The sequence below is a fragment of the Gymnoscopelus microlampas genome (genome assembly GCF_963454915.1).
Source record: "Gymnoscopelus microlampas genome assembly, chromosome: 22".
In the NCBI taxonomy this organism is placed as follows: Eukaryota; Metazoa; Chordata; class Actinopteri; order Myctophiformes; family Myctophidae; genus Gymnoscopelus; species Gymnoscopelus microlampas.
In genome coordinates this window covers 45,880,982-45,907,875 of record NC_139959.1, presented here as the reverse complement: position 1 = coordinate 45,907,875, position 26,894 = coordinate 45,880,982, and the positions used below count along the sequence as shown (strand labels likewise).

The 26,894-nt window shown below is 40.2% G+C and overlaps 1 protein-coding gene across 1 annotated transcript in view; it reads left to right on the top strand.

Moving 5' to 3' along the window:
- Nucleotides 1-2,480: 2,480 nt before the first annotated feature.
- Nucleotides 2,481-26,894, top strand: part of LOC311038679 (uncharacterized protein) — a gene marked incomplete at its 3' end in the record, with an annotated part of 39,404 nt that continues 14,990 nt past the window's right edge. The window contains exons 1-7 of the mRNA XM_084048248.1: nt 2,481-2,543; nt 3,738-3,801; nt 4,481-4,562; nt 7,206-8,267; nt 8,450-8,605; nt 8,896-8,991; nt 9,246-9,543. Coding sequence (XP_083904374.1) covers nt 7,206-8,267; nt 8,450-8,605; nt 8,896-8,991; nt 9,246-9,543 — 1,612 coding nt within the window. The 5' untranslated portion in view covers nt 2,481-2,543; nt 3,738-3,801; nt 4,481-4,562. The remainder of the gene's footprint in view (nt 2,544-3,737; nt 3,802-4,480; nt 4,563-7,205; nt 8,268-8,449; nt 8,606-8,895; nt 8,992-9,245; nt 9,544-26,894) is intronic.

Genomic DNA, 26,894 nt, shown 5'->3' with positions numbered 1-26,894 from the left:
AGTGCCAGCATTTTTAAGCTTTCAGACTCATCTTTCAAGGAACACAGAATATGCTGTGTTATTACTACGTAAACACCAAATATTTCAAAAGAAAGATTGGAATCTCTACTTTAACCAGGAAAAGTTGTTTTGAGATATTGGAAGTCGAATACAGCTTGACAGCTTGATTCACCAAAAACAGCACCTTTTATTTAGTATCAGAGTTATGGCCATTTTAGTAAATATTTTTTTTTCTTTTCAAAAATGATTTGAAAAATAATTTGACATTTATTTTTCCCTTCAGTGACAGTAGTCATCTCAATAGTAGTTGCGTTAGAGAAAAGAAAAAGAAAACACTTGTTTTCACTCCTATTGGTAATAACAATAGAATAATGATAGAAAACATAAAGGCTTGCTGTCACTCCAATCTCTTTGAAGTACATCTTAGTTCAATACATTAGTTCACAGTTTGTGTCTCTCTCTCTCTCTCTCACTAAACACAACGACAACATATCACAAGTCACTAACAACACAAGCCACAACGTGCGCAATTAATTTACGGGTGGCGTAGGCTACTTTTCATGGCTCACCACACATTTGCCTCCTCGGAACATAATTAATTGCGGCCAGCACAAACTCACAACATTACGGGTCGACCATGTTATTCCCTAGCGTCACCACTGACCACCGCCAAGCGCAACCGAAACACCGCGAGCCGGACAACATTACGGGAACACCATTTTGTTCCCTTTAGCGTGAGCACCGCCACCGACCACCGCCGAGCGAATCCGATAGCAACACCACGCAGTCGTTATTGAAATCTCCCCACAACAAGACACGCGACGCGACCACTTCGCTTCATCCCCTGCCGTTGCTTTCACTTTGCTCATGTCTGTCTATCACACCACACTCACGCTAATATGTCATGCACATCCCACACAAAACATTACAACACGCCAGTGTCTCAACGCAGCCGCTCGGCAGTCTGGGTTGCCACGTTGGTGGCAGACAAGCAGACAGGTCAGTGTTGCCAGATGTGCGCCAGAAACAAGCAACCACCTTCATGAAAACCAGGTACAAGGACGTCTGTCCTGAGCACCTGATTGGATGGCTGAGCTGTCACTCATACACAAGGAGGCCAATACCTTGACACCTCCCCCTCTGTTAGTGTGGAGGAGGGGGGGCAATAGCCAGGAGAGGGCGCCAAAGAGCCACTTGTGAGACAGCAGCGGCCCTGCCTGTGTGTGTGTGTGTGTGTGTGTGTGTGTGTGTGTGTGTGTGTGTGTGTGTGTGTGTGTGTGTGTGTGTGTGTGTGTGTGTGTGTGTGCGTGTGCGTGTGCGTGTGCATGCGTGCACACTTAGTGTTTGTCTAGTCTCGTGACTGTTGCCTCCCACAATGTTCAAATTTTACCGTCATCATACTGTCTGTCTGTCTGTCTGTCTGTCTGTCTGTCTGTCTGTCTGTCTGTCTGTCTGTCTGTTGATACAAACCTGTTAAAACAGGTTTGTATCAACATGCAGCACAAAGTAATGACACATTCACTCATATCATAACTTATGGTTTAAACAGTTAAAACAGGTTTGTATCAACATGCAGCACAAAGTAATGACACATTCACTCATATCATAACTTATGGTTTAAACAGTTAAAACAGGTTTGTATCAACATGCAGCACAAAGTAATGACACATTCACTCATATCATAACTTATGGTTTAAACAGTTAAAACAGGTTTGTATCAACATGCAGCACAAAGTAATGACACATTCACTCATATCATAACTTATGGTTTAAACAGTTAAAACAGGTTTGTATCAACATGCAGCACAAAGTAATGACACATTCACTCATATCATAACTTATGGTTTAAACAGTTAAAACAGGTTTGTATCAACATGCAGCACAAAGTAATGACACATTCACTCATATCATAACTTATGGTTTAAACAGTTAAAACAGGTTTGTATCAACATGCAGCACAAAGTAATGACACATTCACTCATATCATAACTTATGGTTTAAACAGTTAAAACAGGTTTGTACACTGTTGTAAATAAATCAGTGGCCATGTAAATATCACTATTAGAAACAATTATATAAGCTCAATAAAATCAGTGAATATCATGCACGTGATTGTTTGAGTTGGACAAACCAAACTAAAAGAGTAAAAATCTAACTGTTGATTTTGAGTAAGATGTACATTATTATTTTAGTTAATGTCATGAGAATAAAATAGTATTTGACAAACTGATTATATTTATGAAATATACCCAATCTGTTTTGGTAGTTTTCCATCATAATATTTGAGAATGGAGTAATTATACAAATCAGTTTAAATAAATATAATTATTACTCATTCCAACTCAATATTCTTCATTGTAGTAAGAATAACCTAATAAATTGAGTAGATGTCACACTGAACGTGATGACGTCAGACGCAATTCTAAATGCGCCCAAACTGCTATCCTTTATGGGAAATCTTCTTGTACCTGCTGTCAGTCCGTCGTCCAGACTTTCGCCATTGTTTCAACAAATAACAAGAGAAGAGAGCAGCAGTACTGGTGGTAAGTACATGTTAATTAAATATTGACCGTGTCTTGTAGCATATATCACGTTTTTATATGGTATAATTTCAGGAATACCTTCTTACTTTACAGTTTTTCCTGCTAGTTAAACTCACAGTGAAACTAACTTCAGTGGTCTGCTGCTAACAGTTATTCTGGGCCGGGTGGCGGTCTTGAGAGTTTAACCAAATGGACCTGTGCGTCGTGTTACAGTGTGTTGATGCGGACTTTGCTATTTCGCCTTTAGTTTAATGGTGTATAAAGCGTTCCTTCAGACGTAGCCATGACGGTTCCCCACGATCTGTTTAAACTTCTGAGCAGTTCCTCCCAATTTCCCGCTTATTTCTACATAAACGTTCATATTTCAAAAGTGCTTAACCAAGGCTCACGGATGTCACAATAATGCACGCTATAGCAGAATTACCAGTATCTTTCTGTAATACTCAATAAAAAACATTTTAATCCAATCGACGGCCATTTTCTATAAAACGTTTTATGTATCAGAGTGCAGTACGTCTCCCAACCGCTAGGGTCGCATCGTTGAAAGCAATGGTCAAAGGTCTGAGAAAATGTCCAACCGATTGGATTAAAATACTTTTTATTAAATAATACGGAAAATACGGGTAATTTTGCTCGAGCATACAATATTGTAACATCCGTGAGCCCAGCAAGCACATTTATTTTGAAATCTGAACGTTTGTGTAGACGTAAACGGCAAATTGTGAGGAATTGCTCAAAGCCAGGCTGAGGTGGACCCAGAACTATCAACATACATTTCCCATGTTAACTTGCGTGGATATAGGAAGTGACGACAACGGGGCTAGTTTTTTGGTGTGTAGTTCGTTTGACTTGCGTCTCATTGTTGGCTCACTGAAAGTAAACTACAACGGCCATGATGCAAAGCGTGGTAAGCGGCAAAATCCCCCCCGCGCGCGCGCGCCTCCATAACTTTCATTTGTTTATCAAAGTTAAACTGGATGGTTCATACGCGCCCACAACGGGAAACCACCGATATAAACGGTAGAAAATAAGCCTGTGTTGGGGTGGCAATGTGGTTGTAAAGGTGCTTGCGTGGGCTAATGTTTAATGGTGTGTGTGTGTGTGTGTGTGTGTGTGTGTGTGTGTGTGTGTGTGTGTGTGTGTGTGTGTGTGTGTGTGTGTGTGTGTGTGTGTTTACCTTTTATTTTTCTATAGACACAAGTCAACTACTGAGCAAGAAAGAAGCACGCTATGGGTTGAAACTATCTCTGTCTGCCTAGTAAGTCCAGCTCCATCATCTGTAACCAAACTAGCCTTATTATGTATGTTTTTCTTTTTTGTGCTCAACCCCATATTTCATAATAATATCTGCACAGTAACATGGAACTAAAGCTGTTAAATGCTTTATTTAATGGAGTAGAAGTAACAGAAATGTAAAGTAAATATGGTAGAGCAGTGGTTCTCAAACTTTTTCATGTCAAGGACCCCCAAATTGACACTTATTAGCCCGCGGACCCCCATTTGAAAAGATATGCCAAGGCCCCCCCATAAGAGAAGACTTTTACGGCTCTAGCAGTGATTTTCAACCATTTTAATTTGAAGGACCCCCAGTTTGACATGCAATTAGGCTACGGACCCCCATTTAATGGCATTTCTATATCTGGGACCCCAATTTCTATTGTAAAATCAATGTTAATGTAACTCAGAGAGTGTACAAATGGAACTAACGGGTCCATTTGGTTCCATTTGTACACTCGCTGAGTTGCAAACCCATAAAGGTCAATTTGGATCCTAACTATCTATTTAGCTGGGGACCCCCTGGGACTCCCTCAAGGACCCCTGGGGGTCCCCGGACCCCACTTTGAGAACCAACGTGGTAGAGTATGGTGAGAACATCTATAGAGTAGCATTACAATCAGTTTTAATTTCTTTCTTTTTTCTTTTTCTTTTTTTTACAGCTCATGGAATGGCGATGTAAGCTGTGCACATTCGTGGCTTCATCAAAAGGGACACTTCTCAAGCATTATCGAGTGAATCACGGTACATTTGGACATGGATATTCAGTTCCCTGTATTCATTTAAACTGTCCTTGCACCTTTAAGACATGGTCTGGCCTGCGCACACACTTGCATAGAACCCACAATACTGTCGAAACTGAAGAGTGTGAAGTTGTGCAATCTCTCAGATGTAAAACATGTGACTCATTCTCTTCTAATGCAAAAGACTATTCTCAACATATTAATTCCCACTTGAAAAACTTTGAAACCATAGAATGTGTTTTTGATGGATGTGATTCCACAGCTAACACGTATCAGGCTTATGCAACACACAAAAGTAGAAAACACAAATTCTATTCATTGAAAGATTTTAAGCCTGAAGTGATTGCAATACCTCCAGTCTGTATTGAAAATGACAATGACCTTCCACTGTTGGAATCTCATGATGATGAGGACATAGATGCCTTAGAGTTGGATTGTGAAAGGACTACTTCAACTACAACTGACATTGAGACAAATATTGGTTCTCTCGTTAAAATTGGACAGCATCTACAATGTCTCTAGGCAATGCATTGATGATTTGGTGGAACAGCTTCAGTTTATCTGCACATCATCAACTCAGTGTATTCCGAAGCTAATTGGGGATATTTTTACTAAGAATAGCTGTGCTGTTGATGAAGCTACTGTCAGTGAATTGGTTGACAAATTGTTTCACTCTAATCCTCTTAATGTAGCCCTTGGGTCAAAGGGTCCCTTCTCCTCAAAGCATAAGAGGGAGAAATATTTTAAGGAAAACTTCAGTTTAATTGAGCCAGTAGAGTATGTTTTGGATCGAGATGAGAACCGCAGCTTTCAGTATGTGCCCCTTCTCCCATCCTTACAACAAGTGTTGAAAAATGAAGACATTCTTAACAATGTATTGACTAGACATTCAAACATTTCACAGTTGTCATCCTTCCGTGATGGTAAATATTTCAAGCAAAATGAATTTCATGCTAATGAAGAGTTAAGTATTCCCCTTATTCTTTATGTAGATGATTTTGAGACTTGCAACCCTCTTGGAACTTCCCGGAAAAAACACAAAATCACAGCCGTGTACTGGCAACCTGCTGATTTACCATCTGAGCTGAGATCACAGCTAACTTCAATTAATTTGGCCATTCTTTGTAAAGCAAACGACGTAAAGAAATTTGGCTACGAAACTGTGCTGGAGCCTCTCTTAAAAGACCTCTCAACATTGGAGAAGGAAGGTATTTTTTTGCCTCAGCTTGGTAGAAATATTAGAGGTACTGTGTTTTGTGTTTCAGCCGACAATCTTGGCGCTCATTCTTTAAGTGGACTTGTAGAAAGCTTTAATGGACACTATATCTGTAGATTTTGTATTGGGGAACATTCTGAATATCAGAAAAAAAGAAGTGTGTTCTGGAGCTTTTCCACCAAGAACAAAAGAGAACTATGATTTACATGTTGGGTCTGTAAAAGAAAATCCTGCTCAAGGACACTGTTTTGGTGTGAAGAAAGGTTGTCCTATAACTGAAAAATTGAGCCATTTTCATTTTGTAACAGGGTACCCACCAGATGTTTTGCACGATTTTTTTGAAGGTATAATTCCAAAGGAATTGGCGCTATGTCTTAATGTGTTCATCCGCAACAAGTATTTCACCTTGACAGAACTTAACCAGTCCATAACAGAGTTTCCTTACGAGTGGACTGATAAGACTGATAGACCCCAACCAATCCCTAAAAAATTTGCAAAAAACAAAAATATTGGTGGGAATGCACATGAAAATTGGACATTATTAAGGATTTTACCTTTCATTATTGGTTCAAAAGTACCACAGGATGATCCAGCTTGGCAAGTTCTGATGATCTTAAAAGATATTACTGAGCTTGTAGTATCCCCCATTCTTACTGAGGAAAGAATTTGCCATCTAGACATATTGATATCAGAACATCGCCGCAGACTGTTGGATGTTTTCCCAGAGCAAAAATTAATTCCAAAGCACCATTTTGTGGAGCATTATCCGGAACTGATAAGAGCATTTGGTCCTTTAGTTGGTGTCTGGACTTTTCGCTTTGAGGCAAAACACTCTTTTTTTAAGAGAGTTGTTAGATACACAAACAACTTCATAAATATATCGCTGTCACTTGCCTCAAAGCACCAAAGGATGATGGCTTATCATTCACAAGCAAATGCAAAGCCTGCAACATGTGTCACTAAAATATCAGCTCTTCCATTAGAAATACTTGATTTGGGGATACAGCAGGCTTTCAAGAAAGTTTATCCAACACAAACCACTGTGAACTTGACCAATGTTGTGATACACCATGGAACTAAATATGCTGCCGGTATGGTTTTGCCTTATGGAACAACTGGTGGGCTCCCTGACTTTGTTGAGATTTCACAGATTATTGTAGACAGAAATCTCAGTTTCATTGTGAAATTACTTAACGGCAAGTATGATGAACATTTTAGGTAATTTAGTTTGGAATACTCTGGGAGAATGACCCTGATACAACATGGTGAACTAGGTGACACATATCCCTTGGCAGCCTATTGTGTGGGAGGCAAACGCATGGTTACGTTGAAGCGCCACATTTGTCCATTTTAGGGGGTGGGAGGAGAATGACTGTCAAACACCTGCAATAATTATTTTTTTTCTTGTATTTTTTCTATTTTGCCTAGATGGATTTGGTTGCCTTGAAGGTTATAATAGAACAACGGAGTGAGAAGCTTACACTGCCATCAGGAATACCCAGCACTATAGAAGAGTTGCAAAAGACTGTCAAGGACACGTTTGGACTCACTGAGTGTTTCTCTCTAGAGTACTTGGATGTAGGCTTTGGTGATTTCTTTGCACTTCATTCCACCGACCAGATAGGAAACAGGGGGACAATCAGAGTTTCAATCACTCCATCAATAGTACTTGAATTCTCTCCAGATAACCAGGCGAGTACAAGCTATGTGTCTGCTAGTGATACATGGTCAGATATCCAGAGAGATGGTGCATCAGGATCGGACGACACTATTATACTATCCCCTCGTACTGATACGGGGTCAGATGACCAGACCGAGGGATCATCAGGCTCGGGAGACACTATTATACTAAGCCCTGCTAGGGACTTGTGGCCAAGTGTAATCGTCATTCCACCTTTCTCTGTGCCAACAGAGGCAGTACTGAAGAATGCCAATGAAGAATATGCCTCGAATGGTACTCTGCTCGAAAGTTCTAGGATCAACGGGGACATTAGGGCAAAATTGGCAGACTACATGTACAGCTACAAACCCTACCCCTCAGGCCTGGAAATAGAAGCAGTTGCAGAGGCTTTAGTCAAGAAGCACCCATGTCTGACAGACACATCTCGTAATGGCTGGCTTTTATGGAAAGTGAGTCTTAGAGACAAGATGCTAGATCTTAGGAAAAAGCTCAGCGGTCTTGGATTTTCAGAGGTTAGCTGCAACACTCTAAAGAACAAGAGGCCTAGTGACCGTAAACCTGCAAAGAATGTAAAGAAAGCACGGAAAGGAGAAGTGATGTATCTCCCAGACTATCCCACAGGTGACAATAAGGAACAGCAAGAGCTTTACCGACACCAACTAATCGAGGAATCAAAGAAGAAAAACAGCACAGTCATCAAGGACTTGATGTGCAGAACCTTTGCACATAGGAGACAAGATGTTATCAGCCAGCAGATGTCTGTCAAAGACTTCAAGGAGAGATGGCCTGCCTTCTTTAATGTTTCACAAGTGAGTAAATTGTATCGCTGGTTTGGTCAACAAAAATGACATGTCCTGCATGTAACAGCCACTTACATTGTATTTAACCCGTTGCACCCTAGCATCTATTCTACATGAACATGTGGAAAATGACTAATCTACAAGCTCACAATGTGTTCTTTATCTCTCAATCCCTCATTTCTGTCTTTCAGGTCGGTGCCGAATTCAGGATGATCACCTCATTGAATCTCGAACAAAAATTCATGGCCATGTTGGACCACCATACCGCCAAACTGCTGTCACTGTTCCAGTCAAAGAAGGGTGCTGTAGGAGAGAGACATCGTGCTCAAATGAGTGTTCTACTTCAGGTATTAAACATATAGGCCTACCTATTCAGTTAATACTTGTTTTAATTATGATCCCATCTGTCTCATTCACACTTCCCTCTTGTGAAATGCAATTACAATCACCAATTACTTTATATATGAATGTATCCTAAACTCATCTTAATCCCGTGCAATACTCTCCTGTTCATTCCCTGCTAGAAGTCTTAATAAAGATTAAGGACAGTCTCCCAGCCTTTGAAGTTTATGTAATAAAGAAACACCCTGCTTGAATGTGAAAAGTAATATTTAATTTATTGTTGCTATATCTGCAGACTGGAATCCCCATTCAGCAAACCAGAGAGGTCGTCATCCGATGCCTAATGGACCATCTGGGAGAACATGCAAATGAATTGATCGTGAACATTGAAGTGAGTAAAATTAAGCTTTTTTTTAAAAACTAATGTGATTATGGATGGTTTCATGGGAAAGTGTCCAGAGAATCAGGTTGTGATTAAGACATTGTGTTCTCACATACAGCCCAACTTGGTAATAGCAAGATGCACTCAAGGCTGCAATGCATGTGTAAAAGCAATTTGGTTTGCTTAGTGTGTATCTGTGTCCTTGTCTGGTAACATGCAGCCTGAAAGTGAGCTCTAATCAATTGTCTTTACAATATTCTCAGGATGCATCGGCCAGTGTGGAAGCGGAGTTGGCACAGAAGGTGATGGCAATCTACCAGCTGCGTAACCAAGGTGAAGGCGACGCAAGAGATGTCGGTATCGTGATTGAGGGCATCACCGTCCTCAAAGATCTCGGGGATGTGAGCAGAGCCTGCTGCTATCTTCTGGGACTGACTTATGCTTTTGACCTGAGGTACCCCAAGAAACTCAAGTATAGTTTTGAGGTGTTTCAGAAGCTGTTCCTTCAGCTGGACTCTGGACGGCTTACAGCAAAGATTCAGAGACTGAAAGAATGTCTGCGTATGTAGTTTCTGATTGTTGATCAGAAACATGCTCTGAACATGCTGTCTGAATGTGGGTATACCCACTGGAGGTTGATTTATTTTGATGTTGAAACAGTGGCAAGTCAACATACATTTTCTGTCATGGGAATAGCTCTCTCTCAACTCTTGTGATTGGTTAGGTCATTGTATTTTGATTTTTGATTTATACCTGCCAAAAAGTACATTTATTGTCTTAATAAGGGAAGGGAGCTATTATTCTAATGTTTACATTAAACATTGCAGTGCAGTTAAAAGGGGTTAATGTTAACATAAAAGTTCAGATTTTAAAAGTGTTAATGTTTACACACAAGTTAAGAACACTTTTGGAAAAGTATTTCAAACAGCCTCTATTGATTGGCTCTATTAAATGTGTGTATGTGTGGTAATGTTTAAAGAGCTCATTATTATTCTTTATAAATGTTCAATTCAAGGTGTTGAGTGTATACGTCATACTGCAGTGGTTCTCAAACAGTGGTCCGGGGACCACCGGTCCTTCAGGGGGTGGTCCCAAGCAAAATTATGAAGAGCTGGTAACCAAATGGATCCTTATGGATCTTTAACACTTTACATAAGAGTGCAGTTAAAAAGTGTTTATGTTTACATAAAAGTTTAGAATTTAAAATGTGTTATTGTCAACAGCCTTTATTGATTAGCGCTATAAAATGTGTGTATGGTAATGATTTTCATTTTAAGAGCTCATAATTGTTCTTTGTAAATGTTTGTTAGACTGCTGCTTACCCATATGCAGAGTTCAATCGAAGGTGTCATAGTGCAGTGGTTTTCAACCAGTGGTCCGGGGACCACCATTGGTCCTTGAGGTGGTACCGGGTGGTCCCAAGCAAAATGATGGAGAGCTGGTAACCAAATGGATCGACAGATCTTTACCCCTTAACACTAAGAGTTAATTATTGTTGAAGTGGACCTTGATATGAAAGGGGTTGAAAACCACTGTTCAGTAACGGGGGTCTCCCTGTCTCTCCAGCTATTTAACAAACTAATTTCTTTTCACTCCAGACAGGGAGACCCCTGTTACTGAACATTGGCTTGAAGCTTTGTTTTTGCAGACATTTTTAAATGTCATTTTGCACACTGTTATTGTTTTTGTTTTTTTTATACTTTTATTGCAAGGTTTATTCATGTTTACATTTCACAGTGTGATATTTCATATCACACTGTTATTGTTGAATGTGTTGCACTGTTCCATTTGGACAATAAAAACATATATTGTCTGTACAATCGTTGTTCTCATTTGACATACAAAGGTAGACATGTTTAAAATGTAAGTAAATAATTTAAATGTTTTAATAATTTATAGAAATTATAGACTAGAGTAAATGAATAGGGTAAATAGTACTATATGAATTAAATCGAGTAAATTAATAGAGTAAATGTAAGATATTTGTTTTGTTAAATCATACTCTAATATTTGATTATATTTACTTGTAGTTTTTAGTGGTATTGACTTAAGAATTTAATTATATCTAGTCAATTTCTATAGGTCATTGTACTCAATAATATCTATTAAATCATACTCTAATATTCGATTATATTTACTTGTATTTTTTAGTGGTATTGACATAAGAATTTAATTATATCTACTCAATTTCTATAGGTCATTGTACTCAATTGTAGTTGTTAATATCTACCTAAATATTTTGCTTACTTTTACTCAATTAATTAAGTAGCATTTACATGATTTCATAACAGTAGAATTTACTCAATATTTTTGAGTGTAAAAATGTTTCACCAATAAAATTGAGTAGAGCCTAGTTATAGTTTTGTGAGTGTATCAACATGCAGCACAAAGTAATGACACATTCACTCATATCATAACTTATGGTTTAAACAGTTAAAACAGGTTTGTATCAACATGCAGCACAAAGTAATGACACATTCACTCATATCATAACTTATGGTTTAAACAGTTAAAACAGGTTTGTATCAACATGCAGCACAAAGTAATGACACATTCACTCATATCATAACTTATGGTTTAAACAGTTAAAACAGGTTTGTATCAACATGCAGCACAAAGTAATGACACATTCACTCATATCATAACTTATGGTTTAAACAGTTAAAACAGGTTTGTATCAAATCACACATATAACTTATCCTGTGTAAAATAATAAAGCAATTTGATTCAAGTGATTTTAAAAAATCAAACCTGAGCTGCTGATCAAGTATTTACCAATAAGCAGTGTTGTAAAAGTACAATAGTAGTGTTGTTAAAGTACATTTACTCAAGTACTGTACTTAAGAATTTTGTTTTGGTTGGTTTTTAATTTACTGGAGTATTTTTTTAATTTCTGTACTTTTACTTCTACTCCACTACATCTCAGAGGCAAATATTGTACTTTTACTCCACTAGAATTATTTGAAAACTTTAGTTACGAGCAGATTACATAATAAAACTTTTAACCTAGGCTATTTGAAAATAGCAGATCTGCAAGCTCAAAACACGCCACGATGCGACGCGTTGTGAGCTTCTAGATCTGCAATAAAAAATAAAACAAAAAACTGTTGGTACTTATGTAGAATTTGATACCAATACTTTTGTATTTTTACTCAAGTCCATTTTGAATTCTGGACTTTTACTTGTAACAGAGCACTTCTACTTTGCAGTATTGATACTTTTACTTAAAATATTTGAGTACTTTTTCCACCACTGCCAATAAATATTTACATATCACACAAACCCCCAAATTCACTCACAATCCAAACAAGACACAACCCAGTGTTCATATAAACATGAATCCTGTTGTTCATATAAATATGAATCCTGTTGTTCATTGAATTCCATATGTTCCATTCAGTCTTACCTGTTACTGTGGTGCGGTCCACAGAAGAAGTGTGCAGTGTGTGTAGAAACCACCACGTTTATGCTGTAGGTCTCACAGGATTGGACACAGGACCTGTCAATCAAAGGCAACGTGTCATCAGCAGAGATTTTGATTGGTTTAGAGCACTGACTAGGCGTGGCCAGTGCATTCAGGTAGGCATGACGCACAGATACCTGTAAATTAAAAAACAAACAAAAGAATGCAGGAATGGGGCGAAGCAGCACAGATTTACACCAGCTGCTTGTAGTTATTAATGAGTATCTGTTCACTACACCAACACATACTGTACTCTGTGCTGCTTGTAGTTATTAATGAGTATCTGTTCACTACACCAACACATACTGTACTCTGTGCTGCTTGTAGTTATTAATGAGTATCTGTTCACTACACCAACACATACTGTACTCTGTGTTGCTTTGAGTTATTAATGAGTATCTGTTCACTACACCAACACATACTGTACTCTGTGCTGCTTGTAGTTATTAATGAGTATCTGTTCACTACACCAACACATACTGTACTCTGTGCTGCTTTGAGTTATTAATGAGTATCTGTTCACTACACCAACACATACTGTACTCTGTGCTGCTTGTAGTTATTAATGAGTATCTGTTCACTACACCAACACATACTGTACTCTGTGCTGCTTTGAGTTATTAATGAGTATCTGTTCACTACACCAACACATACTGTACTCTGTGTTGCTTTGAGTTATTAATGAGTATCTGTTCACTACACCAACACATACTGTACTCTGTGCTGCTTGTAGTTATTAATGAGTATCTGTTCACTACACCAACACATACTGTACTCTGTGCTGCTTGTAGTTATTAATGAGTATCTGTTCACTACACCAACACATACTGTACTCTGTGCTGCTTGTAGTTATTAATGAGTATCTGTTCACTACACCAACACATACTGTACTCTGTGCTGCTTGTAGTTATTAATGAGTATCTGTTCACTACACCAACACATACTGTACTCTGTGCTGCTTGTAGTTATTAATGAGTATCTGTTCACTACACCAACACATCCTGTACTCTGTGCTGCTTGTAGTTATTAATGAGTATCTGTTCACTACACCAACACATACTGTACTCTGTGCTGCTTGTAGTTATTAATGAGTATCTGTTCACTACACCAACACATACTGTACTCTGTGCTGCTTGTAGTTATTAATGAGTATCTGTTCACTACATCAACACATACTGTACTCTGTGCTGCTTTGAGTTATTAATGAGTATCTGTTCACTACACCAACACATACTGTACTCTGTGCTGCTTGTAGTCATATTTATAGGGTTAGGGTTATGCATACATAGTAAACCAAAATGAATGCATTCCAACAGAGTTTTATTCACACTTATATAACAATGTTAGTTATTATTTATTTCCCCTGGTAATGTCTTTGCTGAATGTGTGCTGAGAGCTTCCATAGAACTTAGATTTGTATCATGACAGTAGACAGTTATGAGGTCTCTGAGGTATTTCATATTCCATAATATAAATCAGAGCTATAGTAGAACAGTGTGCTCCTCTGAGCACAGGTCTGTGCCAGGCCGGGTCGCCCACACACTCTGGAAGGCAGTCAAACCAAATTGGAATGACATCTGAAAAATCTAATGAATACAACATGATCTCATGAGCCCTGAGAGGCTGAGACTATGAGCACCGATTTGTCACAGTTTTGGACACAATGTGTAGGAGAAGTAGCAACATGTGTTTTTAGAAGAAAAAATACAAAATGGCGGAAAATGCAATCTGGCACAAATGGCCGGGGTCTCTATGGAGAACGATGATCCAAGGAATCCAGGGGAAAAAACATTTTGATTGTATGACCTGCGGTTCAAGAGCTATAGGCCAACACATGAAGTGGGCTGTTGTAGCGCCACCATGAGGCCGATAAGATCTGAGGTGTAGGTTCTTCCTTGGACTAATGTGAGTGTGTGTTCAAAGGTTCATGGTGATCAGACGCTGCGTTGATGATTTGTGTCATTTTATGTCAAATGGATCAATCCTGCAGACTTTGGAAGCCAATCTTAGCCAACCAGTATAGAATATGAAACATCTGACCGATCCGTCTTGATCACATGACTATAGAGATAATATGTACCCAATTACATGATGTTTGTACAAAATCTGTTCAGAGTAATATCACAAAATGTGTTTTGTAAAACCTTGGCCTCCTGGTGGCGCTATAACAGGCTGATGTGAAACATGTGGGGCAGAGGTTGTGCTCTGGCCTCCAGGGAGTGTGTGTGCAGTTTAATACCAATCAGTCAAAAGGTGGCTGGTCTCGCGCACACACACACACACACACACACACACACACACACACACACACACACACACACACACACACACACACACACACACACACACACACACACACACACACACACACACACACACACACACACACACACACACACACACACACACACACACACACACACAGTCTGTCTAAAACAGGTTGCCAAAAAGGTAGATCACGATCTACCAGATCACAAAGGCAGTGCAGGTAGACCCTGTGACATGCCCCTAAAATATATATATCATTTAAATATATATAAAAAAATATTTTTGGCATCTGCCACTTGAATTAAGGCAGGTAGGGCCTACACACTGTAGGACTTTTAAAGTGGTCTGGGAGTCATCTGAACGTGAAGCATTACACACTGCAGGAGTTTATTTCTTGAAATGGGCTGTCATATATCGTTGTGGTTTTCACCCTATAGATTGATCCCCGACCAGGGATTACACACTGTAGGAGATAGTTCACTAGGATGCTGTCCAGAGTCAGACCCAATACATACATCTGTTTTTATTCCAATTCATTTTAACAAACGTCTCCTGTGATATATGCATATCTATCTCTCTCTTTCTCTCTCGTCAAGTGCACGGAAGCAGTGTTGCCATGTCCGCCTATTATAAGCGACTTTGGGCTTGTCTTTTCTGTAAAGTTGCTTGAAAGTGTAGTTGCTTATTTGGTCTTGTTTCCTAATGTTGTTTGAACCAGTTCTCAAACATTTTCATGGCAAGGACCTCCAAATTAATATTTGCCCGCAGACCTCTCCCTTCTGAAAATATGTTGTGCCATAGACCCCCATACAAGATCTGTGGATTTGGAAAATATTCCACAATTTTATTTTTTTTTTCAAGATTTTCTTCTTGTAAAATAGATCGTCTATTTTCAAATATGTAATGTATTTGTATAGGTTTAAAGTGCTCATGTGGCCTATAGTCGCTTTTGTTGGAATTGTTTTCATAGATCTGGTTGCTTATTTCTCTCGCAAAATCTGGCAACATTTCAGACAGGCTTCGTGTGCGAGGCTACAAGCTCTCTCTCGCTCTCTCTCCCTGTGTGTGCAATTCCTCGGTTTACTTGAGATGTTTATTAGCATCCCCCTTCGAGCACGCTCGCTCACTCTCATGCTGTTTTATAATAATGTTAACTTAATACAGGACTGGACGGTAACTATGAGGGGGATCTGTTTGTTGAGGTCAGGACCAGCGACCCTCCATAATATAGCCACAGTGGCTGTAATGTGCTCTCATTGGCTGTAGCGTTTATCTCCTCGCAGGGTGGTCTCAGTCCCCTTTCATACTGTATGATAATGTCTGATGTCCAGTCTGCGACAGAGCCCAATATCTAACCTGCTAGATATTTGAAAACGGTCGGGAAGCCATCGCCGAGCGTAATTATCGTGTCCTCTCGCAGAGCCTTTCACACACAGCGACCAAAACCTCGCCGATCACAGCCCGATCTGCGTCAGATCGGGGTTTTTTGTCGGCGAGCCCCAAAAAAGGTCCCCGACAGCATAATCAGACCAAATATCCTACAATGTGTTCCTGCCCTTAAGGTGACTTGATTGATTGACATCAGAAAGAGCCCGTCAGCTCAAACCCACAATGCAATGCTCTGCGTTCAAGAGTGTTACACAAAGGTCAGTAGTATTACATTAAAAAAACTACCAATTCCATTTCACCCCCTCTATTTCCCCCCTGTATTTCCCATCAGGTAAGATTTTAACTATTTTCAGCAATGGGATTATATGTTTTTGGTGGTTAGATCTTGTTGAGCTGGTCATTTTAAAAGTAGTTCTCAAGTCAGAAAAGTGTGGTCACCCTATAAGTCATCTAGTTGACTTAAAACAAATAGTTTTGCCTAAAGGCCTTTGCAGACAGGGTGTGATTAGTCAATCAGTTTTTACCTCATGCAAAATTCAAAACGAATCCAACTGGGTTCAATTGAATCAAAAGGCATCACCGCACGGCAAATTGGGAGCCGGTGTGCGTGAGGTCATAGAGAACCATGTGTTATTTAAAAAAATGACATTGTCGTTTTTTTCTGTGCGAAAAATCCCACCCTTTCTGTAAAGGCCTTAAGTCATGTTTATCTCTCTTTATTTATACATCCACACGGCGTAGTGTCATCAGTGGGTGGTAACTAGGGGGGGGGGGGGGGGGGGGGGGGGGGAGTCGGCTGGGGGGAAACACAGATTTCCCCCAGCTGGTATAGACAGAGGGAGTTTTCAAACTCATATGCTGTAAAAGTATTCCTGGGCGTTCCCGTCTATCTCCATGTGTATCTATTTCTGCCTAACTCTACTCTCCTAACATTTCATCCTGCCTTATTGTCTCCACCAGGCCGAAAGGCATGGCCGAGACTATGTTTTGCACCCTGTCCGTCCGTCCGTCCCATTTTTTTCAGATCGGCCTGTATAGCGCCACCAGGAGGACAATTTTTGCAAAACACATTTTTTGACAGTACTCCTAAAGATTTTTGTCCAAACATCACACAAATCTACACAGTATCTCTATAGTCATTAAACCAAACAGGTCTTTCAGATTTTTCAGATTCCATCCATCCTGACTTTTCATATTCCATCCATATTCCATCCTGATTGGCTAAGATTGACATCTAAAGTTTGCAGGAATGGCCCGTTTTGAACAAAATGCTTCAAATCATGAACGACTGCAAATCCGATTGCGGTGAAACTTTGCAAGCTCATTCGCACGACGTTGAGGAGCAAATGCCACCCTTTTAACATAGCCCAGTTATAGCACCACCAGGAGGCCGACTTTGGCAAAACATTTGTTTTATATTACTCCTACATATTTTGGCCAAACGTCATGCACATCAGTACAAATTATCTCTATAGTCAAGTGATCAAGACTTATCCGTCCGATTATTCACATTCCATCCTGATGGCGAATTCCGAACACTGCTGGCCCACAATAACCTATACCTGACGGAGACCTGTGCTCCGATGAGCACTTTTTCTAGTTGCCTGTTCTCAGCCTCTCAGAAAGTTGACTTAATATTACTTTCTGCCTTGGAATTCTGATAGGCTGAGGACATAGACAATAAGGCACAATGAAGCAGCAGTAGGAGAGTAGAGTTAGGCAGGAATGTCAATTTGGCCAAAAAATGACTAAAGCCATTTTCCTCTGAGGCTAACGATATTGTACAGACAGACAGACAGACAGACAGGGTACACTACATAGTGAGACTAACGATATTGTACAGACAGACAGGGTACACTACATAGTGAGACTAACAATATTGTACAGACAGACAGACAGACAGACAGACAGACAGACAGACAGACAGACAGACAGACAGACAGACAGACAGACAGACAGACATGGTACACTACATAGTGTCGGCCACGCCTTCGGTCTGGCAGAGACAACAATAATAATAATAATAATGTGATGGCAGTTAGGTGCCCTGGCATCAAACCACTGACACTGCATTCCTTTAAAAGGTCTCATACCTTCATTAATGTGTCATCAGGTTCAGTATCTGTTCATATAAGCCAAGAGTCTAAAAACATCTGATCTATAAGGGCTTGTAGATCAGCTGTTTTTAGGTGCAGGACACCAGCATGTAATGAAGTGTAAATGAGTCATAACTCATATCTCTAATCACTAAACCAAACCTCTAGATGTCTGATGATAATCCTAACATCAATCTATTCACAATGTAAACATGTCTCTAAAAATCTCTCTTATCCATAAAACAATGTTATTTTCTGTCTATTTGTCATCTTCTACTGTTGTTTGGTCCTCACAAGAATAGTTAAACACACACACACACACACACACACACACACACACACACACACACACACACACACACACACACACACACACACACACACACACACACACACACACACACACACACACACACACACACACACACACACACACACACACACACACCTTTTCATCTTGGTTGCGTACCAAACATTCTCTCTCAAAGTAGCCAAGATCTACAAGCTACAACTCCTCACAGCACAGCGCGTCCTGAGCTTGTAGATCTGTGTTTTCTGTGCGTGATGCCGTATCTGGACCATAAAGGAACGGCGGAAATACGAGTCCGTATCCGGTGGCGGGGAATAAGATCAGCGTTCAGAGACCAGAGTTTTTCTTTCTCATACAATTCCATTTTATTGTCAAAGTTCTCAGCAATCCATACATCCAAGTCAATTCAATATATGGCGCGGCCCATAGAATCTCCTTTATTCTGTTGGGCATGGCCTCTGCGGTGGTCCATATTACAGAGCCCCTATTCTCACAAATACATCACATTATATGCAAGCAACGGGCCCTCTTCCTGACCATTCACAATACAGGTTGCTAAGGACAATGGATTTCTTGGGGTGGGCCTAAAAGTCACACACTGGATCTATCTTAGTCAGCACATAACATTTATCTATCAAACTGTACTTTTACACAAGCTCACATTATAACATTATTATTCAACATTTTATTAGCTTTGAAATAAGTCTAAACAGTGACATGTCTGACGTTGTATAAATTATTTAGATGATTAAAATGACTTAAAAGAAACGCATTCTTCTGTAGCTGTTGGGAACGTCGGATCACAAAGTGATCATATTGTCTCACTTAAGGGTTTTCCCTCAGATCTATTTTACTAAAACTAAAGTCCTATCTATCTGTGAATTTAGAACAAACTAGTACACATTTGTATAATGAATTCTACTTGATTCTTGAGTCAATCTGCTGATTTAGGAGAGACAACAGGCGTCAGGCTCTCCTGCATATTATTAGTCTCTGAGTGCTCTCTGAGTAAACAAAAGAAATCGGCCCGGGTGTCATAGATTCACACCCCAGACAATGGACAGGAAACCTGGCAGTGTTATCTTGACCAATTCTGCAGCTGGCATTCACCACTAATAGCTTGGTAATTTTCTCGTCTCCTCATGCTTTGGGACACTTTAACAATTTCTGGGTTATAATGTATTAATAGCATAATATTTTCATATTTCATAAGCACAGGACCCGATATGACACGACAGTGACAACAGCAAGTTGTTGTGGAGTCGCTCCTACATTCTGATCATTGTTGTTATCTGAGTATCTGAGTATCTTACACGTGACGGGCATTTTCCACCCGGTAACATCTGTGTTACGCCCCGTTCTGTGACGCACGCCCAAACTGCTTCACCCCTAGTCATGACCCACACACACACACACACACACACACACACACACACACACACACACACACACACACACACACACACACACACACACACACACACACACACACACACACACACACACACACACACAGAAAAATCACTTTTCAGATCCAGATTCCTTAAAGAACATTCTACTGTTTTAAAAAGAGGAAAAGAGTGATTTGTAATGGAGAGACAGACATAAGAATGTGTTCATTCTAACTGCATTGTGGGAGTGCGTCTTTAAGACATACATGGCAGCAAGCAGCGTGTGTGTGTGTGTGTGTGTGTGTGTGTGTGTGTGTGTGTGTGTGTGTGTGTGTGTGTGTGTGTGTGTGTGTGTGTGTGTGTGTGTGTGTGTTGTGTGTGTGTGTGTGTGTGTGTGTGTGTGTGTGTGTGCGTGTGCGTGTGTAACAAGACGCACAAATTGAGAACATTTGAGGTTCAGGGGCGGGCAGGCAGGCAGACAGACAGACAGACAGACAGACAGACAGACAGACAGACAAGACAGACAGACAGACAACTGTGAGTGTGTGTTCAAAGGTTCACAGTGATCAGACGCTCATGATTTGTGGCATTTCATGTCAAATGGATCACTCCTGAAGCCAATCTTAGCCAACCAGTATAGAATATGAAAAATCGGACAGCTCCGTCTTGATCACATGACTATAGAGATAATATGTACCTAATTACATGTTTGGACAAAATCAGTTCAGAGTAATATCACAAAATGTGTTTTGCAAAACCTTGCTGATGTGAAACATGTGGGGCAGAGGTTCTGACTTCACACACTCGACTGTCAGGCCTGGCGGATAACTGTGTGTGTGTGTGTGTGTGTGTGTGTGTGTGTGTGTGTGTGTGTGTGTGTGTGTGTGTGTGTGTGTGTGTGTGTGTGTGTGTGCGCGCGCGCTTTATAAAAGCACCATGTATGTGTTTTAATGTATATTAAAGCAGTGGTTCTGACTTGTTTTCATGTCAAAGACACCAAATGAATGTGCATGTGGCTGCGGACCCCCATCTGAAAACATTTTGTTCCAGGGACCCCCATACAAGATTTGTGTTGTTAAAATGTTTCAAACAAATTCAAATTGTTGTTCAAATAGGGGGGAAAATATCACATCAAAACATGTGAGCTTGTATATCGACTCTTTTTAAACAACAAAGAATGACATAGATGTCATGGTGGACGGCAAAGGGCCCCCCCCCCCCCCCGCCCCCCCAAAAAAAGTAAATAGCGTTTGGGGGGTACAAAATCATGGGAGGGGGGGAAAAAAGGATGTCCCCCCCCCCCTCCTTAGGGGTCCATGGGGGTGACCTACAGACACGGCGAAGGAAAACTGTACAGCCACAGCCACGCATGCAAGATTTTGCACATGAACTCTGCAGCCGCACTGAGCAGAGGTGCTCATAGGCCTGCGTCCGGCGTCGCTGACGCACACTATTGTGAAAGGACGCATTCATGACACCGTCGTGTCGTCCATGGGACGCACTAGAGTTGTCACCAACAACAGAGAAAAATATAACAATAATTTGCGATATAATTATTAGTGGACGATAAGTATCGGCCCGATAATTATCGGTTCGATATCAGGAATTATGACGTCATCCTGATAAAACCGATAACATTAATAATAGCTCCGATAATATATAATAGTCAACTGTGATCTGCATGGATTCTCTTGGTTAGACACCGTTGTACTGGAGAAGTATAACTCGGTTAGACACCGTTGTACTGGAGAAGTATAACTCGGTTAGACACCGTTGTACTGGAGAAGTATAACTCTCGGTTAGACATGCACCGTTGTACTGGAGAAGTATAACTCTCGGTTAGACATGCACCGTTGTACTGGAGAAGTATAACTCTCGGTTAGACATGCACCGTTGTACTGGAGAAGTATAACTCGGTTAGACACCGTTGTACTGGAGAAGTATAACTCGGTTAGACACCGTTGTACTGGAGAAGTATAACTCTCGGTTAGACATGCACCGTTGTACTGGAGAAGTATAACTCGGTTAGACACCGTTGTACTGGAGAAGTATAACTCGGTTAGACACCGTTGTACTGGAGAAGTATAACTCGGTTGTGTGGAGAGTCTCTCGCACACGTTGTAGCAGCAGCAGCAGCAGCACAGCCCCCCCACACACACACACACACACACACACTGTTAGCAGTGTTGTGCTAGTTACTGAAAACCAGTAACTAGTTACCATTACTAGTTACTTCATTTAAAAGTAACTCAGTTACTTTACTAGTTACTTACACCAAAAAGTAATGTGTTACTGTGAAAAGTAACTTTTTAGTTACTTAAAAAAGAATCACACCCTGTGTGAAGGAAGCGGTGCCTTTGGGGGTTTTTTTTGCCCAAATTGGCCTCCTGGTGGCAATGTGAAAAGGGGGGCAATTCTTCCTGGGCCTAGTGGGAATATGTGTGGAAAGTTTCACGGAAATTGCACACTGCGTTCATGTGGTTTGTATGTGTTGCTTCTCGTGCTCATACGGACGGACGGACGGACGGACGGACACACAGACACGGTCAAATGTAGAGCGGCTGGCACCGCTAAAAAGGGCTCCCATTAATGCCCTTATAGCCTTCATTTCAGTACTGTTATTGCATTGGAGAATAATACAATCTGTTGATCAACTTGACATGCATTTGCATCACTGAACTCTGCTAAGCAATGTGGTCTATACCAGGGGTCGCGCTATAGGATTGTAACCTGCTGGTCCCAATGTCTGGAATGAATCAAATTTATCAGACATCTGATAAAAAATACCGGTCATAATTATGTTTAAGCATTAATTACAATTAAGCAGGTGCGTAAATACAGCCTAACACTTACGCCTACAGCATTATATTTTGGATTGAGCTATTTGAACATGAACTATGATGAACGAGTAATATACACATTTTATATACAGTAGCAGGGTCATCTTGCACAAATACATGAATTACCTACACTACCATTTGCGCCTGGCAATCTCTGCTTCTCACCCATTGACTTGCATGTTAAATGATGGCGTTTCCCCTTAAAAATAATCGATCATTTCAGGAGCAGGAGCTTAAAAATCTCATCTAAATCTAGTCAACAAGGCCTGCAGTAGGCTATGCACTGGACAAATATGCATGACATTATTTCAATAAACTAAAAACATGGGACATGTTAGAGGGAGTAATAGCCATGGATACGACGGTGGACTGTCACGACCGTCATGGATGAACTTCAACCTGGTGTTTGCACTTTCTCCATTTATGGCCCGGACATCTACATAAACGTTCATATTTCAAATATAAAGTGCTCATCCCATGGCAACGGAGGTTACATGTATATACAGGCTCTCAAAAGTACCTGTATCATCCGTATTGTTCAATACAAAGCATTTTAATCTGATCGGTGGCCATTTTCTCCTCAACTGAGTGACCCTATCGGTTGGTAGGTGTATTGCACTCAAATACATTATGAAAAAATGACCACTGATCGGATTAAAATGCTTTTCATTGAACAATACAGAATGTACGGGTACTTTTGAGAGTCCCGTGCATAATTGTAACATGGCCATGGGGTAAAAACACCAGGTTGAAGGTGATCCTTGACTGTAACAGGAGTTTTCATGTACAGCAGGGACTGTAGTAGCAGACGCAGTTAATAAATAGACGAACAAATGAATTAATATACTTTAGCGTGCTGAATCCGAAACAGGCAGCGCTGTGATTCTGAATTTTGTTACTATTACGGTGATTAGTAGCCTATTATTGACACCACCTGGGCGAGTGAGTCATGTAACATTCCTGACGTTGCCTTGCAGTTTAAGTGGAGATTTCAGCTTGGGAAAAGCAGCCTTTAACGGGTTTGGGTACGTAGTTCATAATAATCACCATCGCGTTATTGTGGTATTCCTACTACTACCCAAAGTTCAGATTTTTTGGGTGTAATTGAGGTCATAAAACCACCCAAAAAACAAAAAATAAAAAAAGTGAAAATGAATGTCATAGAACCTTTAAGGTCCATGTAAACATGTGATATAATAACACAATGGAAATGACATCATTATTATTATAATAACACAATGGAAATGACATCCTTATTATTATAATAACACAATGGAAATGACATCCTTATTATTATAATAACACAATGGAAATGACATCCTTATTATTATAATAACACAATGGAAATGACATCATCCTCCTACTATAATTGGCGGCCAAACTCATGGAGGCTACACAAGTCTATGAATGCAGTCTCCAAGCACACACATGGCCCAACCAACTCCACATTTTCCCCCAAAATTCCTAAATATTCTGCCTGTAACACCAGCTGCTTACACCAGCTGTAACACCAGCTGCTTCCCATACCGTTACTCTGCACGATGTACAATTAATATGAAACGCATTATGCCCCAATACTATGCAAATCACTTCGCCAGCTCGCAATTTACTTCCGGATGGTTCGTTTCAATCACCAAACTGAGCACCTTTGCCACATCAGTCAAACGGGAAAGAAACAAGCGCTGCCGTGGTCTATGCAAACGAGCCCAAATGCGTGCCCAAATAAGACAAAAATCGATTATACAAAAGGCAGACCTGGCAACGCAGGCTACGCCAATCATGTGACAGAGATCCACAAGCTATGGGGCAGAGACGCCATGTGCCATACACCGTATCTTAGCAACAACGAAAGCGCTCACTCTTATTGGTCGTGTCATCCTGAGGCCAGTTTCCAGACAATGGCATTGGCATCACAGAGAGCTTGCTGTCGCCATTACAGGCAGACGCAGAAAAAACAGGGCTCCGTGAAAGTAGGGCGAGCTGAGCTGGCTATGTTAAACATCTTATCAACAACCTGTATGAACGTTAGTGTGGTCAATGTCATCAATGCTAACTAATTAGCACGTGGAACAGTGTTATTTTGGTGTATTTGGTGGGTTTTTGTGACACTCTGGGTGCGTTCGAAAATACAGCACTGAGCTAGGGCTGTACCCAAACGTTCAAAGGTTCGGACCTTCGTTCGTTATGTTGGCATTCGAATCTTAATTAATGAGTTCGAACGTCCGCTTTTTTTCCCCTCATATATATGTATATATATATATATATATATATATATATATATATATATATATATATATATATATATATATATATATATATATATATATATTTATTTATTTTTATTTAAAAATATATATCAGAATCTGATATATATCAGAATATCACAGTACTATGTTGTGTTTACTATAATTTGAAAGTCACGCACGCACAGTGTGTCTCTCCAGTGATTCCACAGTCAGCGAGTTGAGTCGAGGTGAGGAGGGGTCATAATTAATCATAATTAAGTAATATTGCGATTATACAACAGTTTCCAACAAAACACATCCAAATGTATTCATATTGTGGGGCAATTCATAATAAAAATGTTTCGCTATTATCCGTTTCCCTGTAAAGAGAAGAGTTTTTGACTGAGACATTAAATAGTCCCTGTAGCAGCGCTTTGAGGCACCGTCTCATCAACACAGCTGAGCTATCAATGCTTGCGCAGTGGAATGAATTCCAGTAGGCTATATGCTCCGTCGTACGACCGTGTCACATGGCCAAAATAACTGATCTACAAGCTGACAACGCGTCGCGATGGGGACGCGTTGTGAACTTGTAGATCGGCTATTTTCGCCGTGCGATACCTGGCTACACGTTGTGAACTTGTAACTGTTAAAAAAGAGATGGACCGCTACCTTCAAGACAGGTCCAAACAAAGTAAAGTACGGCCCGCTACTGTGGTGGAAGGCGAATTCTGACCGCTACCCGAAACTTTCATTGGCAGCAAAACACTGCCTCCCAGCCACTTCCACAGCATCGGAACGCATCTTTTCCAAGGCAGGATATATAGTTAATAAGACCAGGAGCTGCCTCCTCCCTGACAATGTGGACAAACTAGTGTTCTTGGCACACAACATGAAGAGAGTATAGGAGAGGTGAGGGCCGACTCTGCAAGACTTTTTTTTTTGGTTTGTCACGAGACCAGAGTGACGAGAGTGAGACATTTTATTTTAAAAGTCGTTGTTTGTTAACTGTTTCAAGCTGCCACGCCCTACCAATGCCATACTTATGTTTTATAGTTGTTGTTTAATGTAACTAACAGCCCTGTGCAGAATATTGTCTGTCGTATTGATAGATATTCTATTGTATTGGCCAAAAAGAGAGCGAGTTGTCTGGAGGAAAAAAAAGACACTGTGACAATTAATGCGCCTGTTTTATTTTTCTGTTAAATGAATGAAGGCTTTCAAGGGAGGCTATTGATCTGCATTGCTTGTACTGTCTGGTTCTGGTAACGAACGACTTAAGCAATACATCCTAAACTTTAGGAAATATCTTGTCTTGTTTGATCCTTAAATCCTTTAAATACATTATGGGCATTATGAAACAACTTTTTTTTTTAAACCAATAGACTATGCAATATCGGCTCTATAATGAATTGCAGCTTGGTTAAAGGCACGTTCGTTTTATTAATTAAATAAACACGATGGTTCGAACGAACGTCCTTCGATGGTTCGAACCATCGCTGTATTTATTAATTAATTAATACAACGATGGTTCGAAAGTCGAACCATCGTTGTATTAATTAATGAATAAACAAAACGATGGTTCGACTTTCGAACCATCGTTTTGTTAATTAATTGATTAAAAACGATGGTTCGACGTTCGAACCATCGTTTCATTAATGAAATAATTAAATACGATGGTTCGAACGTCCGTTCGAAATTCCTCGCCGAAGTTCGAATCCTAAAAACAGGGTTTGGGTACAGCCCTACACTGAGCGCACTGGCCAATACAAACTAATAGGCGAGTGTGCTCCGGTGCGTAATTTTCGAACGCACCCAATGTCACGTCCAAATGATCACCAGCCTTGGAGAGACACAGTGCGGCTGCAGAGTTCATGTGAAAAATCTTTAGAAAACAGCTGATCTACAAGCTCACAACAACTCGCAAAGC